This window comes from Podarcis gaigeae (assembly GCF_964106915.1).
Source record: "Podarcis gaigeae genome assembly, chromosome: 12".
Lineage (NCBI taxonomy): Eukaryota > Metazoa > Chordata > Lepidosauria > Squamata > Lacertidae > Podarcis > Podarcis gaigeae.
The window spans coordinates 5,093,053-5,119,437 of NC_139688.1; the positions used below are offsets into that span (position 1 = coordinate 5,093,053).

The following is a 26,385-nucleotide window of genomic DNA, read 5'->3' on the forward strand; positions in this document are numbered from 1 at the left end:
CTATTTAAGAGAACCAAGCAGTAGCAGTAAGTAATTGAGGTTTGAAGTTTCCAAACAAACTCAAAAACAGGGCTGAGGAGCTCCTGGCTGCTGATGTTAAAGAAAGGTATGAAACCTAGACAGCATCTTAAAAAGCAGAGACATCACCTTGCCAACAAAGGTCCGTATAGTTAAAGCCAGTAGTGATATATGGAAGTGATAGCTGGGCCATAAAGAAGGCTGATAGCTGAAGAATGGATGCTTTTGAATTATGGTGCTGGAGGAAACTCTTGAGAGTCCCATGGACTGCAAGAAGGTCAAACTTCTCCATTCTGAAGGAAATCAGCCCTGAGTGCTCACTGGAAGGACAGATCGGGAAGCTGAGGCTCCAATACTTGGGCCACCTCATGAGAAGAGAAGACTCCCTGGAAAAGACCCTGATGTTGGGAAAGATGGAGGGCACAAGGAGAAGGGGACGACAGAGGACGAGATGGTGGGACAGTGTTCTGGAAGCTACCAGCATGAGTTTGACCCAACTGCGGGAGGCAGTGGAAGACAGGAGTGCCTGGCGTGCTCTGGTCCAGGGGGTCACGAGGAGTCGGACACGACTAAACAACAATATTGAAACTTCAATGGCAAGTTTTAAACGTAGCCCTATTTAAGAGAATCCAGCACCTACCCAACATGTTCACCCTGAGTGCGATGAGCCTTTCCTCCCAGTGAGGGCCAGGAGAGCCTTCCAGCGACGCCATGGGCTGGTCAGAGTTCAAGACCTTGAAGTAGCTGTCTAAGATGGCTCGGATCTCAACTTGGCGCTGGTCGGGGCTACTGGCGTGGAGAACGTGGACCATGCCGACCAAGCCCTTCAGGGTCAACTGCAGCAGTTTGGAGTCTCTGGGGGGCCCGCTGACCGGGGAACACCACCTCCGAAGCACCAGCATGAGGACCTCGACCGAGGACGGGGTGACCACCAGGAGAGCGTTTTGCTGTTGAGAAGAGAAAACAAGATCAACTTTCAGAGCCTGGGCTTGAGAAAGGCTGCGCTGAAGTATTTTGCACTGTGCCAAAGCAGAGCTTTCCAAATTTTTACAATAAGATACAATACAGTGGTACCTCAGGTTACATACGCTTCAGATTACAGACTCCGCTAACCCAGAAATAGTACCTCAGGTTAAGAACTTTACTTCAAGATGAGAACAGAAATCTTGCTCCGGCGGCGCAGCAGCAGCAAGAGGTCCCATTAGCTAAAGTGGTGCTTCAGGTTAAGAACAGTTTCAGGTTAAGAACGGACCTCCGGAATGAATTAAGTACTTAAACTGAGGTACCACTGTATCTTTATTGTCATTGTCCCATACAGAACAATGAAACTGAAAAATCTACATAAGACATGCAAAACCCCCTAAAACCTCTGACCTAACAAACCCTGACTCCCCTCCAGAGAGCTCTCAGCTGCAGCGGCTGCACACCCCACCATCTTCATGTTTTCATGTTGCCGACACACTTTTTAGGCACACGTCTAAATTCAGTGTTATAAGCAAAAGGTAAAGGGACCCCTGGCCTTTAGGTCCAGTCGTGGCCAACTCTGGGGTTGCGGCGCTCATCTCGCTTTATTGGCCGAGGGAGCCGGTGTACAGCTTCCGGGTCATGTGGCCAGCATGACTAAGCCGCTTCTGGTGAACCAGAGCAGTGCACGGAAACGCCGTTTACCTTCCCGCCGGAGCGGCGCCTATTTATCTACTTGCACTTTGATGTGCTTTCAAACTGCTAGGTTGGCAGGAGCAGGGACCGAGCAACAGGAGCTCACCCCGTCGCAGGGATTCAAACCGCCGACCTTCTGATCGGCAAGTCCTAGGCTCTGTGGTTTACCCCACAGCGCCACCCGCATCCCATAGCTTGCTTATAAACGGGATGAAGGCGGGGGAGCCTTCACCCCGCTGCCCTGAAGAGGCTTTGCGCGGCTATCCCAGAAGCCAGATCCCTCTTGCTGTTCTGGCTTCTGGGATTCAGAATATTTTTTTTCTTGTTTTCCTCCTCCAAAAACTAGATGCACCTTATGGTCTGGTGCGTCTTATAGAGTGAAAAATACGGTATGTTTCACAGGGTGCAAAAGAAGGGCTTTGCACCTTGCCTGGCGGAGAAACCGCGCGCCTTGAGCCTGTTCTGGACAACACCCGCCTGCCCGTGACTCCCAAGCCTCTCCCAATCTGTCAAAACAAAGGGGGAAGGGGGTCAGGAGATCTGTACCGCCGGATGTCCCCGGTTCCCCACTGGCAGTGGCGGCGGCAGCGAACAGCTCCTGAAGCCAGCCAGAACCAACTGCGCTACCAGGCTGGCTCCGGGCTGCTGAGGCTGCCGCTGCCACGTTTGCCGGGGACAGATTTGCAAATCTGGGGACATTCCGGGGACGGAGTTTGTCCGGGGACAGATTTGCAAATCCGGGGAGTGTCCCCGGGAACCGTGGACGTCGGTAACCCTAGCACAACTGCACCACTAGCAGAGGGTCTCTACTTCCTGGGCAGAGCCTGAAATTTAACAGAGAGGAAAGCTTGCCTTGGCTCCGGAGACGATGGCGCCGAAGAGATGGATCAGCCGCACCTGAAGGACCTCAGGAAGTTGCTCGCCCTCTTGGAAGCACTCTAGCGAAGGAGGCAAGAGAGAGAAAGGCATTTTGGATGGTGAAGAAATACATCGGAAAACAGAAAGGAACAACTCTGAGCAGTGCTCGGTTTGTAACACAGAACACAAGTATTTGCTCTCATTTTGGAAAGATAACCATCCACATTCTGCAAATAAAAAGGAAAGTTATTTTGATACTATACTGTGTGGAAGACAGTGATGGTATAGTGGGCCCAGGATTTAAGGGGAAATATTATGATGAGCCAATGGGAACAGCTGTGGAAAAGAGATATCAAATTTACGGCATGCTATAATTTAAGACAGAATGTAATGAAAATGCAATACAGATGGCACCTGACGCCGGTCAGACTGATAAAAACTATAGTGGTGTCTGTTGGAGATGCAACAATGCGGCAGGAACTTTTCTACATATGTGGTGGGAGTGCAAAGAGATAGTGGGATTCTGGGAAAATATCTATAACGAACTGCAAAAGATGTTTAGATTTTCATTTGAAAAAAACCCAGAATCCTTTCTCCTAAATATCGTGTCAGAGGAAATAAAAAGAATGGTCAGACCAATATTTATGTATGCAACTACGGGGGCAAGGTTATTGATTGCCAAAAATTGGAAAAGAAGCAGCCTTCCAACTAAAACAGACTGCTTATCTAAAATGATGGAATACTTCCATATTGCCGAACTAACAGGGAGGATAAGAGGAGATATGGTACAAAAAGTGAATAAGGAGTGGGCTATCTTTAAGGAATACATCAAAATTTATGTGGAAAAAGTAGAATTTCTGACAGATATTGAGTGAATCCAGAAAATGGTTAGAGTGAGAGTAAAGTCAAGATAGAAGAAGTGATTAAAGAAATAATGTTAACGTCGCAGAACTGCAGAGCTGGAAGAGATCCCGTGGGTCATTTAGTCCATGGGTAGACAAACTAAGGCCTGGGGGCTGAATCCGGCCCAATTGCCTTCTCAATCCGGCCCGCGGATGGTCCGGGAATCAGCATGTTTTTACATGAGTAGAATGTGTCCTTTTATTTCAAATGCATCTCTGGGTTATTTGTGGGGCCTGCCTGCTGTTTTCACATGAGTAGAATGTGTGCTTTTATTTCAAATGCATCTCTGGGTTATTTGTGGGGCATAGGAATTTGTTTACTATTTTTTCCAAAATATAGTCCGGCCCCCCGCAAGGTCTGAGGGGCAGTGGGCCGGCCCCCTGCTGAAAAAGTTTGCTGACCCCTGATCTAGTCCAACGCCCTGCAGTGCAGGATCGATCCCCGATAGGCTGAGAAAGACCTGTAGCCTGAAGCCCAGGAAAGCTGCTGGGAGTCAGCGGAGGTTTAGCTAGAAACAGAAAGAAAAAGGTAGACCAATGGCCTGGTCTGGTATAAGGCAAGTTGCTACCTTCTTGGACCAAGCGGGGTTAAGCGTTGGTCATGCTCAGTCGGGAGAGAGCGAGACTCTTAATCTCCGGGTTGTGAGTTCGAGTCTCGGGTTGGGCAAGAGATTCCTGCATTGCAGATGGTTGGACTGGATGACCCTCAGGGTCCCTTCGAACTTTACGGTTCTGTAATCACATGGCTGCTGCACCCAAAACGACCCAAATAGCTCAGAGAAATCCCCCACTGGCAGCCAAAGCCAGTCGATGTGAGTGCTTGCAGTTTGCAAGCACCTGGCAAGGGGGGGAAAAAACCCCCTGAAAACTCCCAGGGAGTTTTTTAGAGATACAAAATATAAAAACCCCCAGAAATCTGCCAACGGTTCCTGCAAATCCATTCCCCTGAACTAATTTGATGCTTTTTGAAGAAGAGGCTCTTGACAAACCAGTGACACAGACCTTCCTTCTCACGGAGATCAGCCCAGCATTTATTGACTGTGATCCCTTTGACAGCCCAGAGGATAAATAAAAAGCAACAAAGGAGATAAATTAAATTTAGATCGGCGGGGAAGGGGAGAGATAATGGCACCTTAAATGTCTGGAATTGCAGGGTGGGGGGGATTACATCTCCCTTGCTTTTTTTAAAAAATAAAAATAAATAGTTACTCATAGATGCACTTATTTTTCTTTCAGTTTGCATAGATGCTCCCCAACCTTAAAGCTGACATGTGAATCTAATACATATTTTGGCAGGAGAAAAGGCTGACCATGCAAACTGGCAGGGATATCTGGTCTCCCAGGGTAGAAAAAAGTCACTTAATGCAGATTAATTGCTCTTTAATCACGCTTTTAAAAAAATTGGCAGGCGTAAGAGGGTTGCCCTCAGCACTCTGGAAAACAGGCTTACTGGGAGAGAGGCGACGGGGAATGTCGTGTGCGGGCAGAAGGGGCAGTTGACTCTGAACCTGTTTATTTTTAAACAAAAGGGGTGTTGAAAACACTAAAAACGTCCCCGAACAGAGCCACCGTCAGATGTCTTTTAAAAAAATCGCATTGCTGTTTATCTACATTGGCTTCCCAGCTTTCTGCAAGGTTTTCATTCGTGGATTTTGCAGTGCGCAGCTGGCACAGAGGAGAGACTGGAAGCAGTCTTCAGCAGGGATAGGCAAACTAAGGCCCAGGGGTCGGATCCGGCCCATTCGCTTTCTAAATCTGGTCCATGGACGGTCCAGGAATCAGCGTGTTTTTACATGAGTAGAATGTGTGCTTTTATTTAAAATGCAACTCTGGGTTATTTATGGGACATGGGAGGTCCAGCTCCGAGGGCCTTCTGGCGGTTCCCTCGCTGCGAGAAGCCAAGTTACAGGGAACCAGGCGGAGAGCCTTCTCGGTGGTGGCGCCCGCCTTGTGGAACACCCTCCCACCAGATGTCAAAGAGAAAAACAACTATTTGACTTTTAGAAGACTTCTGAAGGCAGCCCTGTTTAGGGAGGCTTTTAATGTTTGATGCATTACTCTATTTTAATATTTTGTTGAAAGCCGCCCAGTGTCTGGGGAAGCCCAGCCAGATGGGTGGGAAATAAATAAATAAATAAATAAATAAATAAATAATGATGATGATGATGATGATGGTACCTCGGGTTAAGTACTTAATTCGTTCTGGAGGTCCGTTCTTAACCTGAAACTGTTCTTAACCTGAAGCACTACTTTAGCTAATGGGGCCTCCCGCTGCCGCTGCACGATTTCTGTTCTCATTCTGAAGCAAAGTTCTTAACCCGAGGTACTACTTCTGGGTTAGCGGAGTCTGTAACCTGAAGCGTATGTAACCCGAGGTACCACTGTATTATTATTATTATTATTATTATTATTATTATTATTATTATTTCCCCAAAAAAAATATAGTCCGGCCCCCCACAATGTCTGAAGGACAGTGGACTGGCCTCCTGCTGAAAAAGTTTGCTGACCCCTGGTCTTGAGTCTTATGAGATGTGAGTCTCACCTCTTCCTTGAGCTCACTTGGGGGGCCCTGGGCAAGACGCTCTCTGTCTGTCTGTCTGTCTGTCTGTCTGTCTCTCTCTCTCTCTCTCTCTCTCTCACACACACACACACTGCATCTACCTTGCAGGAAAGTTGTAGGGAACACTGATCTACCTTACAAACTCTTTGTCATGACCTGAACATTGACACACAAGGCAAACACTAAATTTTATTGTGTGGCATTACAGCTTGGGTTGCGAATGTGATCCGTGCGGGATGCACGTTTGCAACCCGCAGAGTTCACAACCCGCATCTGCGCACGCGTGGGTTGTAATTTGGCGCTTCTGCACATGCATGTTCCGGTACTTCCAGGTTTTGGTGGTCCGTAACCCAAAAAACGTAACCTGAAGCAGCTGAAACCCGAGGCATGACTATACACAAGTGAACATGAAGCTCAATTCCCCTTAAGAGTTGCTTCCTGTCCAAACAACACGCGGCCTCCATTACACTCTTGTGAACAGCGAATATTGTGAATTTTGTTCCTCGTATGAACCAGCAACTTTGATCTCTTATTTCACCCATTTTTTTCCTGATTTTGTTAAGCACAGGAAGGGCGGGGGAGGTAAACAGAGCAACCAAAGCTGCACCCCACAATCCCTGAAATCTTAGTTAGCCTGTCTTCTGAAATCTCCATCGCCCAGGAAAACTAGGAACTTGCTCAGCAGTGGCTGTTTTTAAATGAACGCGGAAAATGTGATGAAAGGGCTTTCCTGGCTTGTGTGTATGTGTGCAATAGATCAATTTAGAAGCTGTCCTGATAAAACTGACACTCGTGGTTTGTTTCCTGTTCTGTACACAACGCAAAAAGTCAACTTCCAGTTTGTTTCTTCCCTGGCACGACAGAATTCGGAATGAGCGGATCAGGAAAACTTCGGTGTTGCAAACACCTGGATCGGTTGTGTTCAGATGAGTTGTTCATGGACAGCGGGACAGGCGGTGAACAGGGAAACAGTGGTACCTTGGTTCTCAAACGCTTTAGTTCTCAAACACCTTGGTTCTCAAACTCCAAAAACCCAAAAGTAAGTGTTCCACTTTTAAAATGTTTTTTCGGAAGCCGAACGTCCGATGCGGCTGTTAGCTATTGTTTCTGGGGCACCTGCACCAAACAGAAGCGGCGCCTTGGTTTTTGAACATTTCAAAAGTCAAATGGACTTCCCAAACCGATTAACTTTGGTGCTTTTGTTTCTGCTACTTTGCAATTTTATTTTTTGAGGCTTTTTCAGTTAATTTGTTTTTGTGACTGTGTGGAGCCCAGTTCTGCTACTGATTGATTGATTGTGTGACTGCGGAAATGGACAAAAGCCCCCCATCCAAACAATGACTATCATCTGTGCAGATAAGAAAAAAATATTATTTTAATTTTTATCAACCACAATACTGTCTTCTCTATTTTATACTACAGTCCATTGATTACTGCTTTCATTTTATGGATCAAAGGTCTTGTTAGATAGCAAAATTCATGTGAAATTACTGTTTTAGGGGTTGTTTTTAAAAGTCTGGAACAGATCAACCCATTTTCGATTACTTTCTACGGGAAAGGACGCCTTGGTTTTGGAACGCTTTGGTTTTGGAACGGACTTCCGAAACGGATTAAGCGTGAGAAGCAAGGTACCACTGTACTGCCATTCTTGAGTGGAAAACCCGGGGAAGGCCGCGAGGGTGGAGAGAGAGCGAAAATGAAGTATTTACCTTGGAAAAACGAGTTGAACTCCTGAGGCAACACAGCTGGCGCAAACTTGTATTTGCTCTTCTCTTTCATGCTGACGATCTCCCTAGGAGAGGCGAGAAATGCGGACGGGCGTGAGAAAGGTTTTGTAGGCGAAGGAGGCAGCTTTCACACAGGGTGGTACAACACAAGCACAAACGCCAGTGAGAAGCGTTCCTCTAGTTAGGACTCCCTGGTCCTGAATGGGGTCACTGTGCCCCTGAAGGACCAGGTGCGCAGCCTGGGAGTCATTTTGGACACACAGCTGTCCATGGAGGTGCAGGTCAGTTCTGTGTCCAGGGCAGCTGTCTACCGGCTCCATCTGGTACGCAGGATGAGACCCGACCTGCCCACAGACTGTCTCGTCAGAGTGGTGCATGCTCTGGTTATCTCCCGCTTGGACTACTGCAATGCGCTCTATGTGGGGCAACCTTTGAAGGTGACCCAGAAACTACAACTAATCCTAGACTGGTGATTGGGAGCAGCCGCCAAGACTATATAACGCCGGTCCTGAAAGATCTACATTGGCTCCCAGTACGTTTCTGTGCACAAAGTATTGGTGCTGACCTTTAAAGCCTTAAACGGCCTCGGTCCTGTATACCTGGAGGAGTGTCTCCACCCCCATCATTCTGCCCGGACACTGAGATCCAGTGCTGAGGGCCTTCTGGCAGTTCCCTCCCTGGGAGAAGCCAAGTTATAGGGAACCAGGCAGAGGGCCTTCTTGGTAGTGGCACCCGCCCTGTGGAACGCCCTCCCACCAGATGTCAAAGAGAACAACAACTCTCAGACTTTTAAAAGACACCTGAAGGCAGCCCTGTTTAGGGAAGTTTTCAATGTTTAACAGACCACTGTATTTTAATACTTTGTTGGAAGTTGCCCAGGGTGGCTGGGGAGACCCAGCCAGATGGGCAGGGTATAAACAATAAATTATTGTTATTATTATAGGGGTTGCAGGGGGAGTTAGGAACACGGGAAATTGCTTTATCCAGAATCAGGATGACTGGTCTATCTGAGGGCTCACCAACACTTCCCAATGTCCCCACTGCTTTATCCCAGGAGGAAAACCCTCTTTAAGGCTGTGGGATGTGATACATAAGTAGCAGCCAAGTACAACATTCCTTGTTTTCCTAGAGCGGACATGCAGGGGGATGTTTGGTCCAGTCAGTCGAAAACTTCCTGTTTCCTCCTGGCCTGGAGCATCCTTCCTTTGCATGTGACTTTGCAAGTGACGGGAGCTCACCCCGTCGCGGGGATTCGAACCGCCAACCTTCTGATCGGCAAGTCCTAGGCTCTGTGGTTTAACCCACAGCGCCACCCGCGTCCAGAATGCCCAGAGTGGCTAGGAAAACAGCCAGATGAGTAGGGTATAAATAATAAATTATTATTATTATTGTTGTTGTTGTTGTTGTTATTATTATTATTATTATTATTATTATTATTATTATTATTATTATTATACCGTACGGGGATCGAACCTGCAACCTTGGCATTATCAGCACTGTGCTCTTGCCAACTCAGCTGGGTGAAGGCGAACCAGAGGACACTGCTGTTTGTGCCCACCCTGTGATTGACCTGTCTCCTTGACAGATCCTTGACACTTGGTTCCCTACCGGCTGGTTTCCTAACTGGAAATGCCAGCAGCTGAACCCAGGAGCTCCTGCGTGAAAATGGCTGAGCTGCCACGGACTTCCAGCCCCGTCCCCAGTCGCAACCCCGACTCTCGTCATTCCACACGTCTGCAATCACCCAGCGCAGGAATGGATTTTGGCAGCCGGCCCCAAAACCTGAGCCCACGAATCGCGGCAGCCGCTCTCCTGCTGCCGGCCAAAAGCAAACGCTTCATTGATTTCCCAGTAAAATTAAGTGCTCTTGATTAATGGAAGGTATAAACAAACCAAAGCTTTTGTTTTAAAAGCCCTGCTTGGCATTCTCTGCTTGCCCCAAGGGACACGGGCATTTTCAGATCTCAAGAGCGCCTTCAAATCGTAAACACTGAAATGCCTTTCTCCGGCTTCATGGCAAGACCCCAGCGAAACCGTATAATCAGCAGCCTCCTTTGGGAAGAATTTAATTTAATTTTTAATTTGTACACTGCCTTTCAATATCACACGAGGCAGTTTACAAGCCGACAAAACAACAAGGATCACACAGACCTTAGAACTACAGTGGTACCTCGCAAGACGAATGCCTCGTAAGACGAAAAACTTGCAAGACGAAAGAGTTTTTCGTTGTTTGAGTTGCTTCGCAAGACGAATTTCCCTATGGGCTTGCTTCGCAAGACGAAAACGTCTTGCAAGTTTGTTTCCTTTGTCTTGCAAGTTTGTTTCCTTTTTCTTAAAACCGTTCATACCCAGGGTGCATTGCTTGAATCCGTGCTTCGCAAGACGAAACCTAACCAGGTCGAGAACAGCGGGATGACGGCGTTGCGCCTCCCTGCTGTCCCCCGAGCTTCTGGGGCTGGCCGATGTCTGCCCAGCGCGAGGGGCGCTCTGCTTCAGGGCGCCCCGTCCACCGGGCAGCAGGCTGCTATGCGCAACGTGGGGAGCCCTGCGGGGAACTCCTGCAAGGCTCCCCACGCTGCGGATGCGCTCCCGAAGCGCCGGGCGCTCTGCTTTCAAGGCGCCCGACGCTCTGGGAAGCAGGCTGCTATCCGCAGCCTAGACATCCCTGTGGGACCTCCCGCAGGGCTGCCCAGGCTGCGAATATCTTCCTGAAGCCTGGAGAGCGAGAGGGGTCGGTGCACACCGACCCCTCTCTCTCTCTCCACGCTTCAGCGAAAGCCTGCATTCGCCCCATAGGACGCACCCAGATTTCCCCTTCATTTTTGGAGGGGGAAAAGTGTGTCCTATAGGGCGAAAAATACGGTACCACCACGCATAGAGAACCATGTAAGAGGGTCAAACAGAGAAACAAAGGGACTTTTAAAATTGTTGTTTTTTTAAATCCCGGAACTCCTCTTCTCTCGGTTTGGCAGCTGAGCAGCACCAGACCCCCAAGTGATAACCCCAAGGTTGCAGCTATCACCAGATCCTGGTTTAATGACTGACCTGCCTGCCAATGGCCAATGCCTCCTTCCTGACATGCAAGGTCTAAACCCAGAGCAGGGAACCGTCGGCCCTCCAGGTGCTGCGAAACTACAACTCCCATCAGCCCCAGCAGGCATGGCTAGTGGCCAGGGATGATGGGAGTTGTAGTTCAGCAGAATCGGCCTGCATAGCTCAGTCGGCTAGAATGTGGTGCCAATAATGCAGGAAGGATAAAAATCAATGATTTTTAAAAAATCGTTTTTTAAATTTAAATTGGATTTTTAAAATAAAATGCATTTGGAGGACAAATCTTTCTAAAGATAGTTTTCTGTTTAAGTTACATTCTAGTCCAAAGGCTATTCATCAGGAAACAAGGATTTGTTTTAAGTTTTTCATGCGTGCCAAAGTTTTTTTCTTAATTGTTTAACCACATTAGTTAACAGACATGGATACATATGCTATAATGTTATTGTTTTAGTTAAATAAATTGTTTAAATTGTTCTTAAGGCTATGGTTAGTTTTCTCCTTCCAATAACGTACAGCCGAAAAGTTGTCCAAATATAAACAGTGAACTTACTCAACCTCACCATAATTTCATAATTATGTGTCTATGTATTTCTAATAGTATCACTAAATCAGTAATTTTTGATGTAACTGTAAAATCTACTCTGAAAGTTTATTATTCCAAAAATGAAACCTTTCCTCTGGTTGTGAATATTACGATGATATCAGCAAGAACGAGCCTTTCTGTAAGAAAATGATTTAAATCACTAGCTAGTGATTTAAACCGTGATTTAAATCGATTTAATGTAAATCAGAAAGATGGAGGGCACAAGGAGAAGGGGACGGCAGAGGACGAGATGGTTGGATAGTGTTTTCGAGGTTACCAGCATGAGTTTGACCAAACTGCGGGAGGCAGTGGAGGACAGAGGTGCCTGGCGTTCTCTGGTCCATGGGGTCACGAAGAGTCGGACACGACTAAACGACTAAACAACAACAACAAATGTAAATCAAATCCACTCTGGAATCACACCAAGGTTGCAGGTTTGATCCGGGTATTCCTGCATTGCAAATAGATGACTCTGGGGTTCCCTCCCAACTCTTACGATTCTATGATCCAGTGGGTCCCCACACCGGTTGTACAAGGCACTCACCCGCTCAGCTGCCTCCTCCACGTCTGGTAGGGGTCAAAGAGGCATTCATTGAGGTGCAACACGTAGAGAGTTACGTTCTCCAGCTGACTCCGGTAACGCAAATTCTGTCCCTGGGCGTTCTTGAGCTGCCAAGGACACAAGCAGCTCGGTTAATCTGCAGATTGCGAGGTCCCCCCCCCCCTTCATTTCTTGTTTTCCAGAAAGCTTTCTCTCCAACCCAACAGCTAGCCGAAATACATTCATGTCATTAAGCGTGCTTTTGAAGATGTGAAAAGAGCCCCTGGGCACTCATTCAATTCATCTGATAACAAGGCCATGAGAGCCACGAGAGGAAAGGAAAAAAGACCGGGCGGGGCGGAGGAAAACGAGCGTGCAACTTGAGTATTTAACCCGAGGTACCACTGTATTGTAATGTGTTTTCTTTTGTGTGCTTTTTCTTTTTTCTATGTTACATTTGTTATAATTGTGGAAAACTTAATAATTTTTTTTTTGGGGGGGAGAGATGCATACGTGTTGCTCCTGTACAGTGGTACCTCAGGTTAAGCACTTAATTCGTTCCGGAGGTCTGTTCTTAACCTGAAACTGTTCTTAACCTGAAGCACCACTTTTAGCTAATGGGGCCTCCTGCTGCCGTCACACCGCCAGAGCACGATTTCTGTTCTTATCCTGAAGCAAAGTTTTTAACCTGAAGCACTATTTCTGGGTTAGCGGAGTCTGTAACCTGAAGTGTCTGTAACCCAAGGTACCACTGTATATAACTTGAAGCAAGCCCTGTCTTTTCCCCATCATCAAATCCATCATTCTTCCACTTAAGGACTCTGAGCTAGGTATGTGAATTTCATCACCTAACTTGAACCACTTGCTAACTCCTCGGTTCCTAGGAATTTGAAGCATGCAGCCCTGGCGAACACACAGGGCGAGGAATTTGAGCTTACCTTCTTCGAATAAGCAGACAGCAAACTGGTCACCTCGTGAACAAACACCGGGGGCCGGTCAGTTTGGATGTTTTCAAGATTCCTGCAAAGAAGCAATAGAGGAGGGGTGAGAAATAGTCAAACAACCACAAAGTCCTTTGTCATCTGCAGCCGCCGGAGACCCAAGCCAGCTAATTTCTTCACATGCATGCTAATGCGCTGCAAAAGAGAGATAATGGTAATATTTATTATGTATGAAGCACCTCGGTACTAGGCGGTAATGAGAGAGTGAGTTAGTTGTCAAAGAGGAGGAGGGGCTGCTGCCCTGCTAATATTTCAGATGCAGAAATTTGCATATAAATTAAGTTGTGAGCCTGAGTGCACAGCCCATGAATTTAGGCGACAGCCAATTTTCTAGCCCTCAAGATCTAGGAAAATTGGAGGCGCTCTTTTTGCAAACGGCGTCTGGTACTCTGGACGGTCGGTTCTGCCTGTCTCTCAGTTCATAGCTGTCAACTTACAGATTTGAAAATAAGGGACCAGCAGCCTCGAAAATAAGGGATCAGCAGCCAAAATAAGGGATTTTTCTTAGCTTATACAGAAATCCGCCACTGATGGAGCCATGCTGCTTTTGCTGCGACTGATTGTGTTTTGCAGGGGGTCGGACTAGATGATCCTGAGGGTCTACAACTCCAACCAAAGAAGAGTGGCAGACAAAACTGATGAACGACGTCGAGATGGCAAAGCATACAGGCAGAATTAGAAACCAGGAAGAGGACCTCTTTAATAAAGAATGAGGAAAGTTTATAATTTAGTTGAAAAGCTATTGTCAAGAGTTACACACATTGGTAGGATTGACAGAAAACTTGTGGTAAAAATTTGAACTATGGATGGACAAATGATTTATAAAAATAGAGTTATGAAAGGGATGCAGAGGGGGAAATCACTACATTAAGATGCTGCACTGGCTGGAGGGGATGCTAAGTAGCACGTCGGGGTTGCCGTCGTCCTGGTGCGAGGAGTTCCATCGGCCCTTCCCCGCCTGAGAAAGGGAGGGAGGGAGAGAGACTCTCGCCCACACTGACCGCGAGCCCGGCATGAGGTGATTGCGGCGCTGCGGCGGCCGCTGAAGCGCCACCCTTCTGCGTCCCTCCCCATCCCCTCCTCTTCTTCCTCCCTCAGGCTGCCTCCTCAGCCGCCACCGCTGCTGCCGCCTCTGGCTTCCCCTGGCAGCACGGCGGAAGTCTCGTAAGAGAGGGGCTGCCCGCCCACCCGCCGCCACCCGTCTCCTCACGATGCACGCCTGAGGGGGGAAAAGGGAGAGACGGAGACGCGGGAGCTCGTGCGCACGCTCTCTCTCACGGCGGAGGACCCCGAGCCGCTGCTTCCCTCCCGAGCCGGGCGAGCATGAAACCTGGGAAATTTAAGGGACATCATCAATAAGGGACAGCAGCGGGACACGGGGCTGGGATAAGGGAGTTTCCCGCCAAATAAGGGACGGTTGACAGCTATGCTCTCGTTCCATCACATCCCCTTCCATCAATACAATGCAGAGTCGAAAATACGTAGCAAGTTTGCATGATGATAAGCTTGCAAAACGGGGGAGCAATTTTCTCCATGGGGTCATCCTGCTGATCAAAGGGAAATGATGTTTGTGTGTGCATGTTAATATCAAGATACGACTATGCAGAATTAGGTAAATTAACAGGAAGGATTCGAAACCTGCGGGATCAGAGGTTCTTGGAGGACTGGAGTAAATATATGAACTATTTGAAACGTAATTGTGATGAACAGATTACGCTAGTAGGTTTGCAAGAAGTTTTGTAAAGTGGATTATTTGAAATGTTACAAGAAAGACTATGAAAATAATTATTAGTTAAGGACAATGAAATGCAATATAGAAATTAAAAAAATGCAGAATAAGTGATAAAGAATGGAAAATCATCAGAGGTGCTAATGGAAGTCTAAAATATTGTACAAGATGAGAATATATGTTGTATGACTGTTGGAAATGGTATGTTAAAAAAACAATAAAAATGTGTGTGTGTGAATATATATATATATATATATATATATATATGCAGGTTTTGGTGTCCTCGGGTGTCTTCCCGTGTAAAAGTTGGGGTGTCTAGGCGACGTTTCGACGAGGTCTCACTCGTCATCTTCAGGCTGGTGCTTTCGGCTTCTTGTTACTGGAACAGAGCGGGATCTCAATGTTTGAGTTCCTATAAATACTGTAGAGGGGGTGTGGTGTCTAGCCTCCAATGTTCTGGGCAGAGAGGAAGTTCCCAGGCTAGTGTGCCTTTTCTTCTTTTGTTCCTTAATTACTTGAGAGATACCTTGAGTGATTTCTTGAGTGATATCCTGAGTACCACTTAGGTGGGTCATTAGGTGTGGATTAGTTGCTAAAGTCTTTGTGTCTTGACCTCTTGAACTTTGTGAAGAGTTTTCCTGAGAAGATGGCTGTATTGCACTTAGTTGTGCTTTGGCTTGGCTTCGTGTATAGGGGCGAGCTGTGGTTTTGTGGCTTGTGTCAGCCAGATCTGTGTAGGGATTGCAGGGGGGTGCAGCATCCGGAGGTGCCACCATGGATTGGCTACTGGATGGTGTCAGTAATTCATCTGTGGAGAGGGTCTGGGTTTGGGTCTGGTGTGGTTGATTGGTGTTGGCGTTCTGTGTGCTTCTGGATCTGGTGTCAGTTTTTGTGGAGAGGGCTAATTTCCAGATGTCTGGCAAGCGGGATGTGTCGTCACGCTTGTTCATGTTGTGAGGGTGTTTCTCTATCTCGATGGCTTCCATGATTATTCTCTTGTGGTGATGTTCCGTGTTAAAGAGCAATTTGGAATCTGCAAAATTAATTTCGTGTCCTGTTTCTTTCATGTGTTGGAAAAGAGAGGAAGTTTTTTCTTCTTTTTTGACGGCATTCTTGTGTTCTGCGATACGTGCATTTATTCGTCTGTTTGTTTGTCCAATGTACGTGGCTGGGCAGACTTTGCAGGGTATTTCATAGATCCCTTGGTTTTCCAACTGGATTTTATCCTTGGGGTTTCTGAGGATATTGGCTATATCAAGGGCACTACAGATAAAATTAGCAAAATCCTCCATAAACACAATATCAAAACAGCCTTTTGCACCAACCAAAAAATAGCCAATATCCTCAGAAACCCCAAGGATAAAATCCAGTTGGAAAACCAAGGGATCTATGAAATACCCTGCAAAGTCTGCCCAGCCACGTACATTGGACAAACAAACAGACGAATAAATGCACGTATCGCAGAACACAAGAATGCCGTCAAAAAAGAAGAAAAAAACTTCCTCTCTTTTCCAACACATGAAAGAAACAGGACACGAAATTAATTTTGCAGATTCCAAATTGCTCTTTAACACGGAACATCACCACAAGAGAATAATCATGGAAGCCATCGAGATAGAGAAACACCCTCACAACATGAACAAGCGTGACGACACATCCCGCTTGCCAGACATCTGGAAATTAGCCCTCTCCACAAAAACTGACACCAGATCCAGAAGCACACAGAACGCCAACACCAATCAACCACACCAGACCCAAACCCAGACCCTCTCCACAGATGAATTACTGACACCATCCAGTAGCCAATCCATGGTGGCACCTCCGGATGCTGCACCCCCCTGCAATCCCTACACAGATCTGGCTGACACAAGCCACAAAACCACAGCTCGCCCCTATACACGAAGCCAAGCCAAAGCACAACTAAGTGCAATACAGCCATCTTCTCAGGAAAACTCTTCACAAAGTTCAAGAGGTCAAGACACAAAGACTTTAGCAACTAATCCACACCTAATGACCCACCTAAGTGGTACTCAGGATATCACTCAAGAAATCACTCAAGGTATCTCTCAAGTAATTAAGGAACAAAAGAAGAAAAGGCACACTAGCCTGGGAACTTCCTCTCTGCCCAGAACATTGGAGGCTAGACACCACACCCCCTCTACAGTATTTATAGGAACTCAAACATTGAGATCCCGCTCTGTTCCAGTAACAAGAAGCCGAAAGCACCAGCCTGAAGATGACGAGTGAGACCTCGTCGAAACGTCGCCTAGACACCCCAACTTTTACACGGGAAGACACCCGAGGACACCAAAACCTGCATTCCTGTACCCGTGAAAATCTACGAAAGCATATATATATATATATATATATATATATATATATAATCAATACACAAACACACACAAAAGGCAAATAGGTACATGATGCAGTTCTTGGTTCTGCTCCCGCCAGCGAGAAAATTACTGGCGCTGCTTTCGCTTAAACCGCCCTCTTTTCAATACTGTCGGGGCAGGTTGCGAAGCAACTGCTCCCTCCAGCCCCCAAACCCTAAATATATTTAAGCTGAATGCTGAGAAAATACTCAAAACTCCCCAAGGAAACCCCCCAAAATGCCAGCCCAAAAATTCCCCCAAGCCTAATGTTGAAGCACGCTCAATTTGCACACAGCTGTTTTTCACACAGGGGACTCCCCAGAGCCTGGGTTCAGTTTTACACAAACTCATAGACAGCACAGTCCTCTTTCGGGTTGTCACCTTTTCCCTAGCTGGGCTCCTGCGCTTTTCAGTAGGTGAAGTCCCCCCCCCCCATAAGAGAGATCAGAAAAGCTTTTTCAAGGCACAAGAGCCCTATTGAGGAAGAGAACAACCCAAAACCCTATAGCCTGACGCTCACAACCTGCATAGCTCAGTTGGGTAGAGCGTGGTTGCAGGTTCGACACCCGGATGGGACAACTTCATATTCCTGCACAGAGTGGATAAAAATCAACTCAAGATAAGTGGATGCCGGTTTAGCATATTTTCTCGCGTGCACAGAAGAAAACATCTCCCCTTGGCCTGGTCAAAATAAAAGTCATCGAAGAAAACGGGCTGACTACGCCTTGCCCCTAAAGCAGTGGCTGGGTAGGGGGTCTGGATGGGCAAAACCTGTTAGTCTGGCCTTGGCTGGAAGCCCTGAGTCAACGCCATTATTCCGCACAGGCAAATCTCTGCTCCTGAATCACCTCCAAGTTGCCTGTTCCGGGCACAATTCCAGAGAGTGCCGGTCGCCCAGGGTGGCTCAGCAAAGAGGCTCGTTTCAGTGGGGATGCTGTAGAAGTCTGGAAAGGGCAGGTGTGCAAAAAACAAACAAACACACCACCTTTCTCAAAGTCCACCACAGGCCTACTTCAAAGGCATTCTTGGCCCCACTATTAATAAAGGCACTTCCAGCCAAGACCCTTCTCCGGGGGAATTTCATTTCAGGTCTCTGCCGGCCCCCGGGGAGTTTTTTGTAACTGTGCAAGAAGAGCAATTATCAACCGGCCCTTATCTCTGGCTCGCAGACCTCACAGGAAGACAGAGCATGGCTTTGCATCACACCAGACCCAGAATAACCCAGGGTTTTTTGTGTGTGTTTTTTTTAAAGAGGGGGGAGCCAGGGAAGCAGAGAAGCAAATCTTCACCGGCAACAGAGCGGCTGGAGGTGGGCTGGGACTCAGGCCAGGAGGGAGGAAGGAAAGGGAGTTTTGATAGCAGAGCGATAGCTGGTTATTGCAAAGGCGAGGGACGGTCCAGGCTCTGAGCTGCTGGAAACCAAAGCGGGCGAGGGGCCAGAAAAGGCCGATTCGGGGCAGGACGGCTTGGTGGGACAAATCAGTTTTATGCTGTCTCTTCCTCCGAGGAATGAGGAGAGCACAGAGTGCAGTGCCCTTTAGACGAGATAATAATAATAATAATAATAATAATAATAATAATAATAATAATAATAATAATTTATTATTTATACCCTGCCCATCTGGCTGGGTTTCCCCAGCCACTCTGGGCAGCTTCTCTGGACAGAATATTAAAATACAATATATTCTGGGCAGAATATTAAAATACAATAACCTATTAAACATTAAAAGCTTCCCTAAACAGGGCTGCCTTCAGATGTCTTCTAAAAGTCTGGTAGTTGTTATTCTCTTTGACATCTGGTGGGAGGGCGTTCCACAGGGCGGGTGCCACTACCTTCATCCCCATCGTCCAGCCCGGACACTGAGGTCCAGCTCCGAGGGCCTTGTGGAGAAACGGCCAAAGTTAGGACCAGGTGCATGCTATGAATCTGCAGAAGTGTAAGAACGGCAGCATATGCAGCACCAAAACCCACCTCCTGAGAAGCTCAGCTGCATTTCTAAGCCAAAGGGCTGCAAGATTGGGCTTTGAAGTGCGGGGTTCGTGGTTTGCAAAATGTGAGAAACCCATGAGGCTGGGCATATGATATTTGTAAAAGTTGGGCTGCAGATGCTCCCTTCTTAATGCGCATGTGAAGAATCCAGTCCGCATAAGTGTACCTTAATAATAATAAATAATAATAATAATAATAGCCTCAAAGCTCTAAATGGCCTCGGCCCTGTATACCTGAAGGAGAGTCTCCACCTCCATCATTCTGCCCAGACACTGAGGTCCAGCGCCGAGGGCCTTCTGGCAGTTCCCTCCCTGTGAGAAGTAAGGTTACAGGGAACCAGGCAGAGGGCCTTCTCGGTATTGGCGCCCGCCCTATAGAATGCACTCCCGTCAGATGTCAAGGAAATAAACAACTACCTGACTTTTAGAAGGCATCTGAAGGGAAGTTTTTAATGTTTAATGTTTTATCGTGTTTTTAATATTCCGTTGGAAGCTGCCCAGAGTGGCTGGGGAAACCCAGCCAGATGGGTGGTGTAGAAATAATAAATAATAACAATAATAATAATAATAATTAGCTTCCTGAAATGGGTCTGCCTTTGGATGTCAATGAAAAGTCAGAAGATAACAAACAGCATTCCTGCAACCAAGAGAAAAGTATTCTTATATGCAACAGCTGCTGCCGGAATACTTATAGCAAAAAAATTGGAGGGGGGGGGGAATCAAATTTTGTGAATATGTAGTTTCAGATAAACTCACGGCAGCGATAAGAGGACAAACAGATCAAAAATTAATTGAAGAATGGGATTGTGTAAAGGAGTATATGAAAAAAACATTGTTCTGGGACAAATATATCGATATGCAATGAATAATGTTTGCAGGGTAGAAATTTTGAGGAAATGGATAGAAGTGGAATAAAAACAGTGTAATATTAATAACACAATGAATAAAAGATTAAGGGAACGAGGTCAAACATGGGTGGAGGGAAGTCTATGTTTTTATGCATTTTTTGGTGCGTCCTCTTTATTTTATTTTTTCTTTTGCGTAATTTGTTATTTCTCCTTTTTTGCTTGTGATATTGTTTGTTTTTGTTAAAGGTAAAGGTAAAGGGACCCCTGACCATTAGGTCCAGTCATTGCCAACTCTGGGGTTGTGGCGCTCATCTCGCTTTATTGGCCGAGGGAGCCGGCGTACAGCTTCCAGGTCATGTTGCCAGCAGGACTAAGCCATTTCTGGCGAACCAGAGTAGCGCACGGAAACGCTGTTTACCTTCCTGCCGGAGCGGTACCTATTTATCTACTTGCACTTGACGTGCTCTCGAACTGCTAGGTTGGCAGGAGCAGGGACCGAGCAACAGGAGCTCACCCTGTCGAGGGGATTCGAACCGCTGACCTTCTGATCGGCAAGTCCTAGGCTCTGTGGTTTAGACCACAGCGCCACCCGCGTCCCTCTGCAATTCAATAAAGTATTTTTTAAAAATAAAATAAAATAAAAGTCAGAAGATGAGAAGCAGCACTAACCAGAGTCCAAAAAACAAGGAGAAAGAACAACGCCTACCTGCAAATGATGATGAAGAACTTGATCAGCAAGAGGGCCTGGTTGAGGCCTGCCTCAGCCACCTCCTGGCGGGAGATCTGGTTCACACAAGACGTCAGCTGCTGGGTCAGGGTCTGCAGGACGTCACAGGGGAGCAGCGGGATCTCGGAGACAGAGTCCTCCGGCCTGTAAGAAAAGGACATAAAAAATAAGTCTGCAAACTCCCCTCCGTGGAGATAAGCCCTCGAGAACATCGCACCCTTCTGAAGTTACCCAGGTGGGTAAAACTGGCTTAGCCCACAATGCCATGGGCTCTCTCTCAGCCAAATCTGCTCCAGAGGAGTGTTGTGGTGATATAAGGGGGAAAAGCTACACTCCCTGGCAGAAGGAGGTACAGAAATGGGATTAACAGGCAAGTCTTCTTCTAAGGCATCTGGGCAGTTGAAAAAGAGATGTTGCTGTTATTGTTATTGTTGTTGTTGTTGTTATTGTTATCATCATCATCATCATCATCACCACCACCTCAGATGGTGACAGCAGTCACAAAATTAAAAGACGCCTGCTTCTTAGGAGAAAAGCAATGACAAACCTAGACAGCATCTTAAAAAGCAGAGACATCACCTTGCCAACAAAGGTCCGTATAGTTAAAGCTATGGTTTTCCCAGTAGTGATGTATGGAAGTGAGAGCTGGACCATAAAGAAAGCTGATCACCGCAGAATTGGTGCTGGAGGAGACTCTGGAGAGTCCCATGGACTGCAAGAAGATCAAACCTCTCCGTTCTGAAGGAAATCAGCCCAGAGTGCTCACTGGAAGGACAGATCCTGAAGCTGAGGCTCCAAGACTTTGGCCCCCTCATGAGAAGAGAAGACTCCCTGGAAAAGACCCTGATGTTGGGAAAGATGGAGGGCACAAGGAGAAGGGGACGGCAGAGGACGAAATGGTTGGACAGTACTCTCGAAGCTACCAGCATGAGTTTGACCAAACTGTGGGAGGCAGTGGAAGACAGGAGCGCCTGGCGTACTCTGGTCCATGGGGTCACGAAGAGGCGGACACGACTAAACAACAACAAAATGATAATATACCACCCTTCATCCATAGATCTCACGGCAGTTTAAAACACAAAATTACAGCATGAAAGACACAAAATGCATAACAAAAACAAGAACAAAAACAAAGCAAAAAAAACCCCAATTCCACATCACATTTTAAAAGGGCAAACGAAGCTGATTGACTATGCCAAAATGGCAAAGCTGACTGGAAAACCAAGAGGAGGACAAAAGCTTTACAAAAGAATGGGGGGAATTTATAAGCTATTTAAGAGACCACTGTAAGCAGATGGAAACGGCAGGATTTTGATTTCGCTTGTAGTGCAACAAATTGCCATGGAAAATACGGATTGATATAATAGAGTATGGAAGAAGGTGCAGTTTTAAATGTTTAAAATGGGACTCCAGGGAGCGGGTTTGGGGGGGGGGGGGAGTCCTGAGATTCGGAGGAATCTCTATACAGTGGTACCTCGGGTTACATACGCTTCAGGTTACAGACTCCGCTAACCCAGAAATATTGCCTCAGGTTAAGATCTTTGCTTCAGGATGAGAACAGAAATCGTGCTCCGGCAGCACGGCAGCAGCAGGAGGCCCCATTAGCTAAAGTGGTGCTTCAGGTTAAGTACAGTTCCAGGTTAAGTACGGACCTCCAGAATGAATTAAGTACTTAACCCGAGGTACCACTGTATATGGGTATGTATTTGAATTTTTTAAAAATATCAACTTTGTAAAAATGATTTCAAACAAAAATAAAAATAAAAGGGCATCGGACGTCAACCAGCCCAAGGCCTGGAACGTTTTCAATTTGTTGTTAGCTGCCCTGAGCCTGGTTTTGAAGGGCGGGGTATAAATAAAAATTTATTATTATTATTATTATTATTATTATTATTATTATTATTATTATTATTATTATTATTATTTTCGCCTATAGGTGTATAATGAAGGCGCCTGTCGAACCTCCTTGGGGACAGCATCCCGTAAACAGGAGAGTGGCAAAGAAGCTTTTTCATCCAGACCACTTCATTCCTTTCAGGAGCCGCAAAACCAAATGTGGGTCAAACGATGGATGAGAACGGTACCCATCGTACGGTCAGCAAAGAAGTCAAAGGGGCTTCCAGGTAGCGGTTTAACAGTCAACCCCTCTTCCCGGGGAACTCTGGGAATTGTAGTTCAGTGAGGGAGATAAAGCTCTCTCCCAGAAACACCTAGCATCTTCAACAAGAGATCTTGGCTTTTCAGGGGCGGGAGGAGTGGGACCATAAACCGTTTCCGGGACAGAAATTGTGCATCACATAAACAGAGCAGGAAGTGCCTAAATTCACCGATCCAAGCCCCCTAGCCGTCTACCAATACTTTGCAGATTAAGCAACCCCCCCCCCAAAAAAAAAAACCAGCTCCAAAGAAAAGATGGGATGCACAGCTGGAAGAGGTGCTTGCAGGATATATAGCCAAACAATAAGATAAGGCAATACAGTGGTTCCCTTGGTTCTCAAACTCTGAAAACCCGGACGTAAGTGTTCTGGTTTTCGAATGTTTTTCGGAAGCCAAACATCCGACGCGGCTGTTGGTCACGGGCACCTGCACCAATCAGAAGCCGCGCCTTGGTTTTCGAACATTTCGGAAGTCAAACGGACTTCTGGAATGGATAAAGTTTGGCACTTTTGTTGTGTGGAACCCAGTTCTGCTACCGACTGATTGATTGTGTGACTGCAGAAATGGATAAAAGCCCCCCATCCAAACAATGACTATGATCAGTACAGGTAAGAAAAAAAATAATTTTTAATTTTTATCATCTACAATACTGTCTTATTTATTTTATAGTACAGTGCATTGATTATTGCTTTCATTTTATGGATCCATGGTCTCGTTAGAGAATAAAATCCATGTGAAATTGCTGTTTTAGGGGTTGTTTTTAAAAGACTGGAACAGATTAATCCATTTTGCATTACTTTCTATGGGAAGGCACGCTTTGGTTTTGGAATGCTTTGGTTTTGGAACAGACTTGCGGAATGGATTAAGTTTGAGTACCAAGGTACTACTGTATAATATGTACGCCCCACCTTCTCTCTCTCTCAGACACACAGACACACATATCTCCTACTCAGAACGAGCGGTAAACTACACCATAGATGGATCCCCTCCAGCAACTGTCGCAACAGGCAGTTGTGTGTGTGACAACACAACGGCAGTGTGGAAACCAGGAAGTGTGCTAATCAGAGGCTGAGGGAACGCACAAATTGTGCTGGGAACAGAAAAGGAGAGTGCTTAAGACGAGGCCTCGAGACAAGCGATTTCCACCAAGGGCATTTGGGTGTTTTTTCACACGCCTGCAAGCATTGCTCGCCACGCAGGAAAGTCATGCCTTAAGCAGACCCAATGAGCCAAGGCAGGAACCGCAATCGTGCTTGCCAAAGATAGGGTTGCCACATTTCAGAAAGTGAAAATCCGGACGCAAAAGCCTTTTTTGTCTTTCCCGTGCCCAAAGCTGCCGAGCTTTTCTTGCAAAATCTCCAACAAAATCCAAGTTTTTAAGGTATTTTTGTAAGGAAAAATGTTTGATATGGGTTGACATACACCTGGGCTTCCCTGGACATTAAAACCGATTTTTGAAAATTCTGCCTGGACGCCATTTTTGAGGGACGAATCCCAGCTATGTCTGGGAAATTACGGACATATTGCAGCCGTGGCCAAAAGAGGGTGATGCTAACAGGCCAAGCTGGGAATAGCCCTCCTGTTGGGCAAATGGGATACAGTGGTACCTCTGGTTAAGTACCGTATTTTTTGCTCTATAAGACTCATTTTTTCCCTCCTAAAAAGTAAGGGGAAATGTGTGTGCGTCTTCTGGAGCGAATGCAGGTTGCGCAGCTATCCCAGAAGCCAGAACAGCGAGAGGGATCGCTGCTTTCACTGCGCAGCGACCCCTCTTGCTGTTCTGGCTTCTGAGATTCAGAATATTTTTTTTCTTGTTTTCCTCCTCCCAAAACTAGGTGCGTCTTGTGGTCTGGTGCGTCTTATAGAGCGAAAAATACGGTACTTACTTCGTTCCGGAGGTCCGTACTTAACCTGAAACTGTTCTTAACCTGAAGCACCACTTTAGCTAATGGGGCCTCCTGCTGCTGCCGGAACACAATTTCTGTTCTCATCCTGAAGCAAAGTTCTTAACCTGAAGCACTATTTCTGGGTTAGCGGAGTCTGTAACCTGAAGCGTATGTAACTCGAGGTACCACTGTACTTCCCCAAGCACTAGCTAAACCAATGGCATCAAAGAGCTGCTTGCTATTATATTACAAGGAAACCGTGTTGGTCTGCCATAGTCAAAACAAAATAAAAAAATTCCTTCCAGTAGCACCTTAAAGACCAACTAAGTTAGTTCTAGGTATGAGCTTTCGTGTGCATGCACACTTCTTCAGATACACTGAAACAGAAGTCACCAGACCCTTCTATATAGTGAGAAGGTGGGGAGGGGTATTACTCAGAAGGGTGGTGGGAATGGGTGATTGGCAGATAGCTGTGATGAGCCTGTTGACGACTCTTAAGGACTGCAATAGGTCTTACAGGAAAAAGCAAGGGGTGAGAAGGTGAAAAATGGCTTTGTCATGTATAATGAGATAAGAATCCAAGGTCTTTGTTCAGACCAGGTCTCTCCATGGTTTTAAGTTTGGTAATAAGTTGCAATTCAGCAGCTTCTCTTTCCAGATGTCTGGTGACTTCTGTTTCAGTGTATCTGAAGAAGTGTGCATGCACACGAAAGCTCATACCAAGAACTAACTTAGTTGGTCTTTAAGGTGCTACTGGAAGGAATTTTTTTATTTTGTTTTGATTACGAGGAAAGTATGCCTAGTTTCATTGCCTAATTTCCATTCCGCCCCGATCTTCCATCTCACCCTCATGTGCCGGAAGGGAGTCCTACCCACCAACAGCTGAATCGGACCGTTGTTGGACCAGCAAAACACAAGATACATTATGCTTACCTCCTCGGTTCCATCGAATGCACGGTGATGATCTTCTCAAAATTTGCGACGAACGCTTCCAGCCACTGCTGCAGGTATGCCAAGTCCTTCTGGAAGAAGAAAGGAAGGAGAAGAAGCGATTAGAAAGTGCAATCCCCTTCTGTCACAGAGCCAAAATATCCCAGGGTGCAAGCCCTCGCTGGGCTAATGTCAAAGCTCGTTCAGTTAGGAGGACATTGATTAAGATCCGAAGCTATAGGGGAGGGTAGGCAACCGACAGCATCTTAAAAAGCAGAGACATCACCTTGCCAACAAAGGTCCGTATAGTTCAAGCTCTGGTTTTCTCAGTAGTGATGTATGGAAGTGAGAGCTGGACCATCAAGAAGGCTGATCGCCAAAGAATGGATGCTTTTGAATTCTGGTGCTGGAGGAGACTCTTGAGAGTCCCATGGACTGCAAGAAGATCAAACTGATCCATTCTGAAGGAAATCAACCCTGAGTGCTCACTGGAAGGACAGATCCTGAAGCTGAGGCTCCAAGACTTTGGCCACCTCAGGAGAAGAGAAGACTCCCTGATGTTGGGAAAGATGGAGGGCACAAGGAGAAGGGGACGACAGAGGACGAGATGGTTGGGTGGTGTTCTTGAAGCTACCAGCATGAGTTTGACCAAACTGCGGGAGACAGTGGAAGAAAGGAGGGCCTGGCGTGCTCTGGTCCATGGGGTCACGAAGAGGCAGACACGACTAAACGACGACAACAACAACAACAACAACAACAACAAGGCAACCTAAGGGCCATGGGCCATAAGCGGCCCACGGGTGTCGTTTAACTAGCTCGCAAGCTGTCCCTGCCTCCTAGGGATCTT

The 26,385-nt window shown here is 46.6% G+C and overlaps 1 protein-coding gene across 1 annotated transcript in view; it reads right to left on the reverse strand.

Moving 5' to 3' along the window:
* The window catches only part of NBEAL2 (neurobeachin like 2), a 216,620-nt gene that overhangs the window by 106,322 nt on the left and 83,913 nt on the right, over positions 1 to 26,385 (reverse strand). The window contains exons 3-9 of the mRNA XM_083703871.1: positions 25,542 to 25,630; positions 20,545 to 20,709; positions 12,838 to 12,919; positions 11,903 to 12,027; positions 7,707 to 7,789; positions 2,530 to 2,615; positions 659 to 965 (exon numbers count right to left, since the gene is read on the reverse strand). Coding sequence (XP_083559997.1) covers positions 659 to 965; positions 2,530 to 2,615; positions 7,707 to 7,789; positions 11,903 to 12,027; positions 12,838 to 12,919; positions 20,545 to 20,709; positions 25,542 to 25,630 — 937 coding nt within the window. The remainder of the gene's footprint in view (positions 1 to 658; positions 966 to 2,529; positions 2,616 to 7,706; positions 7,790 to 11,902; positions 12,028 to 12,837; positions 12,920 to 20,544; positions 20,710 to 25,541; positions 25,631 to 26,385) is intronic.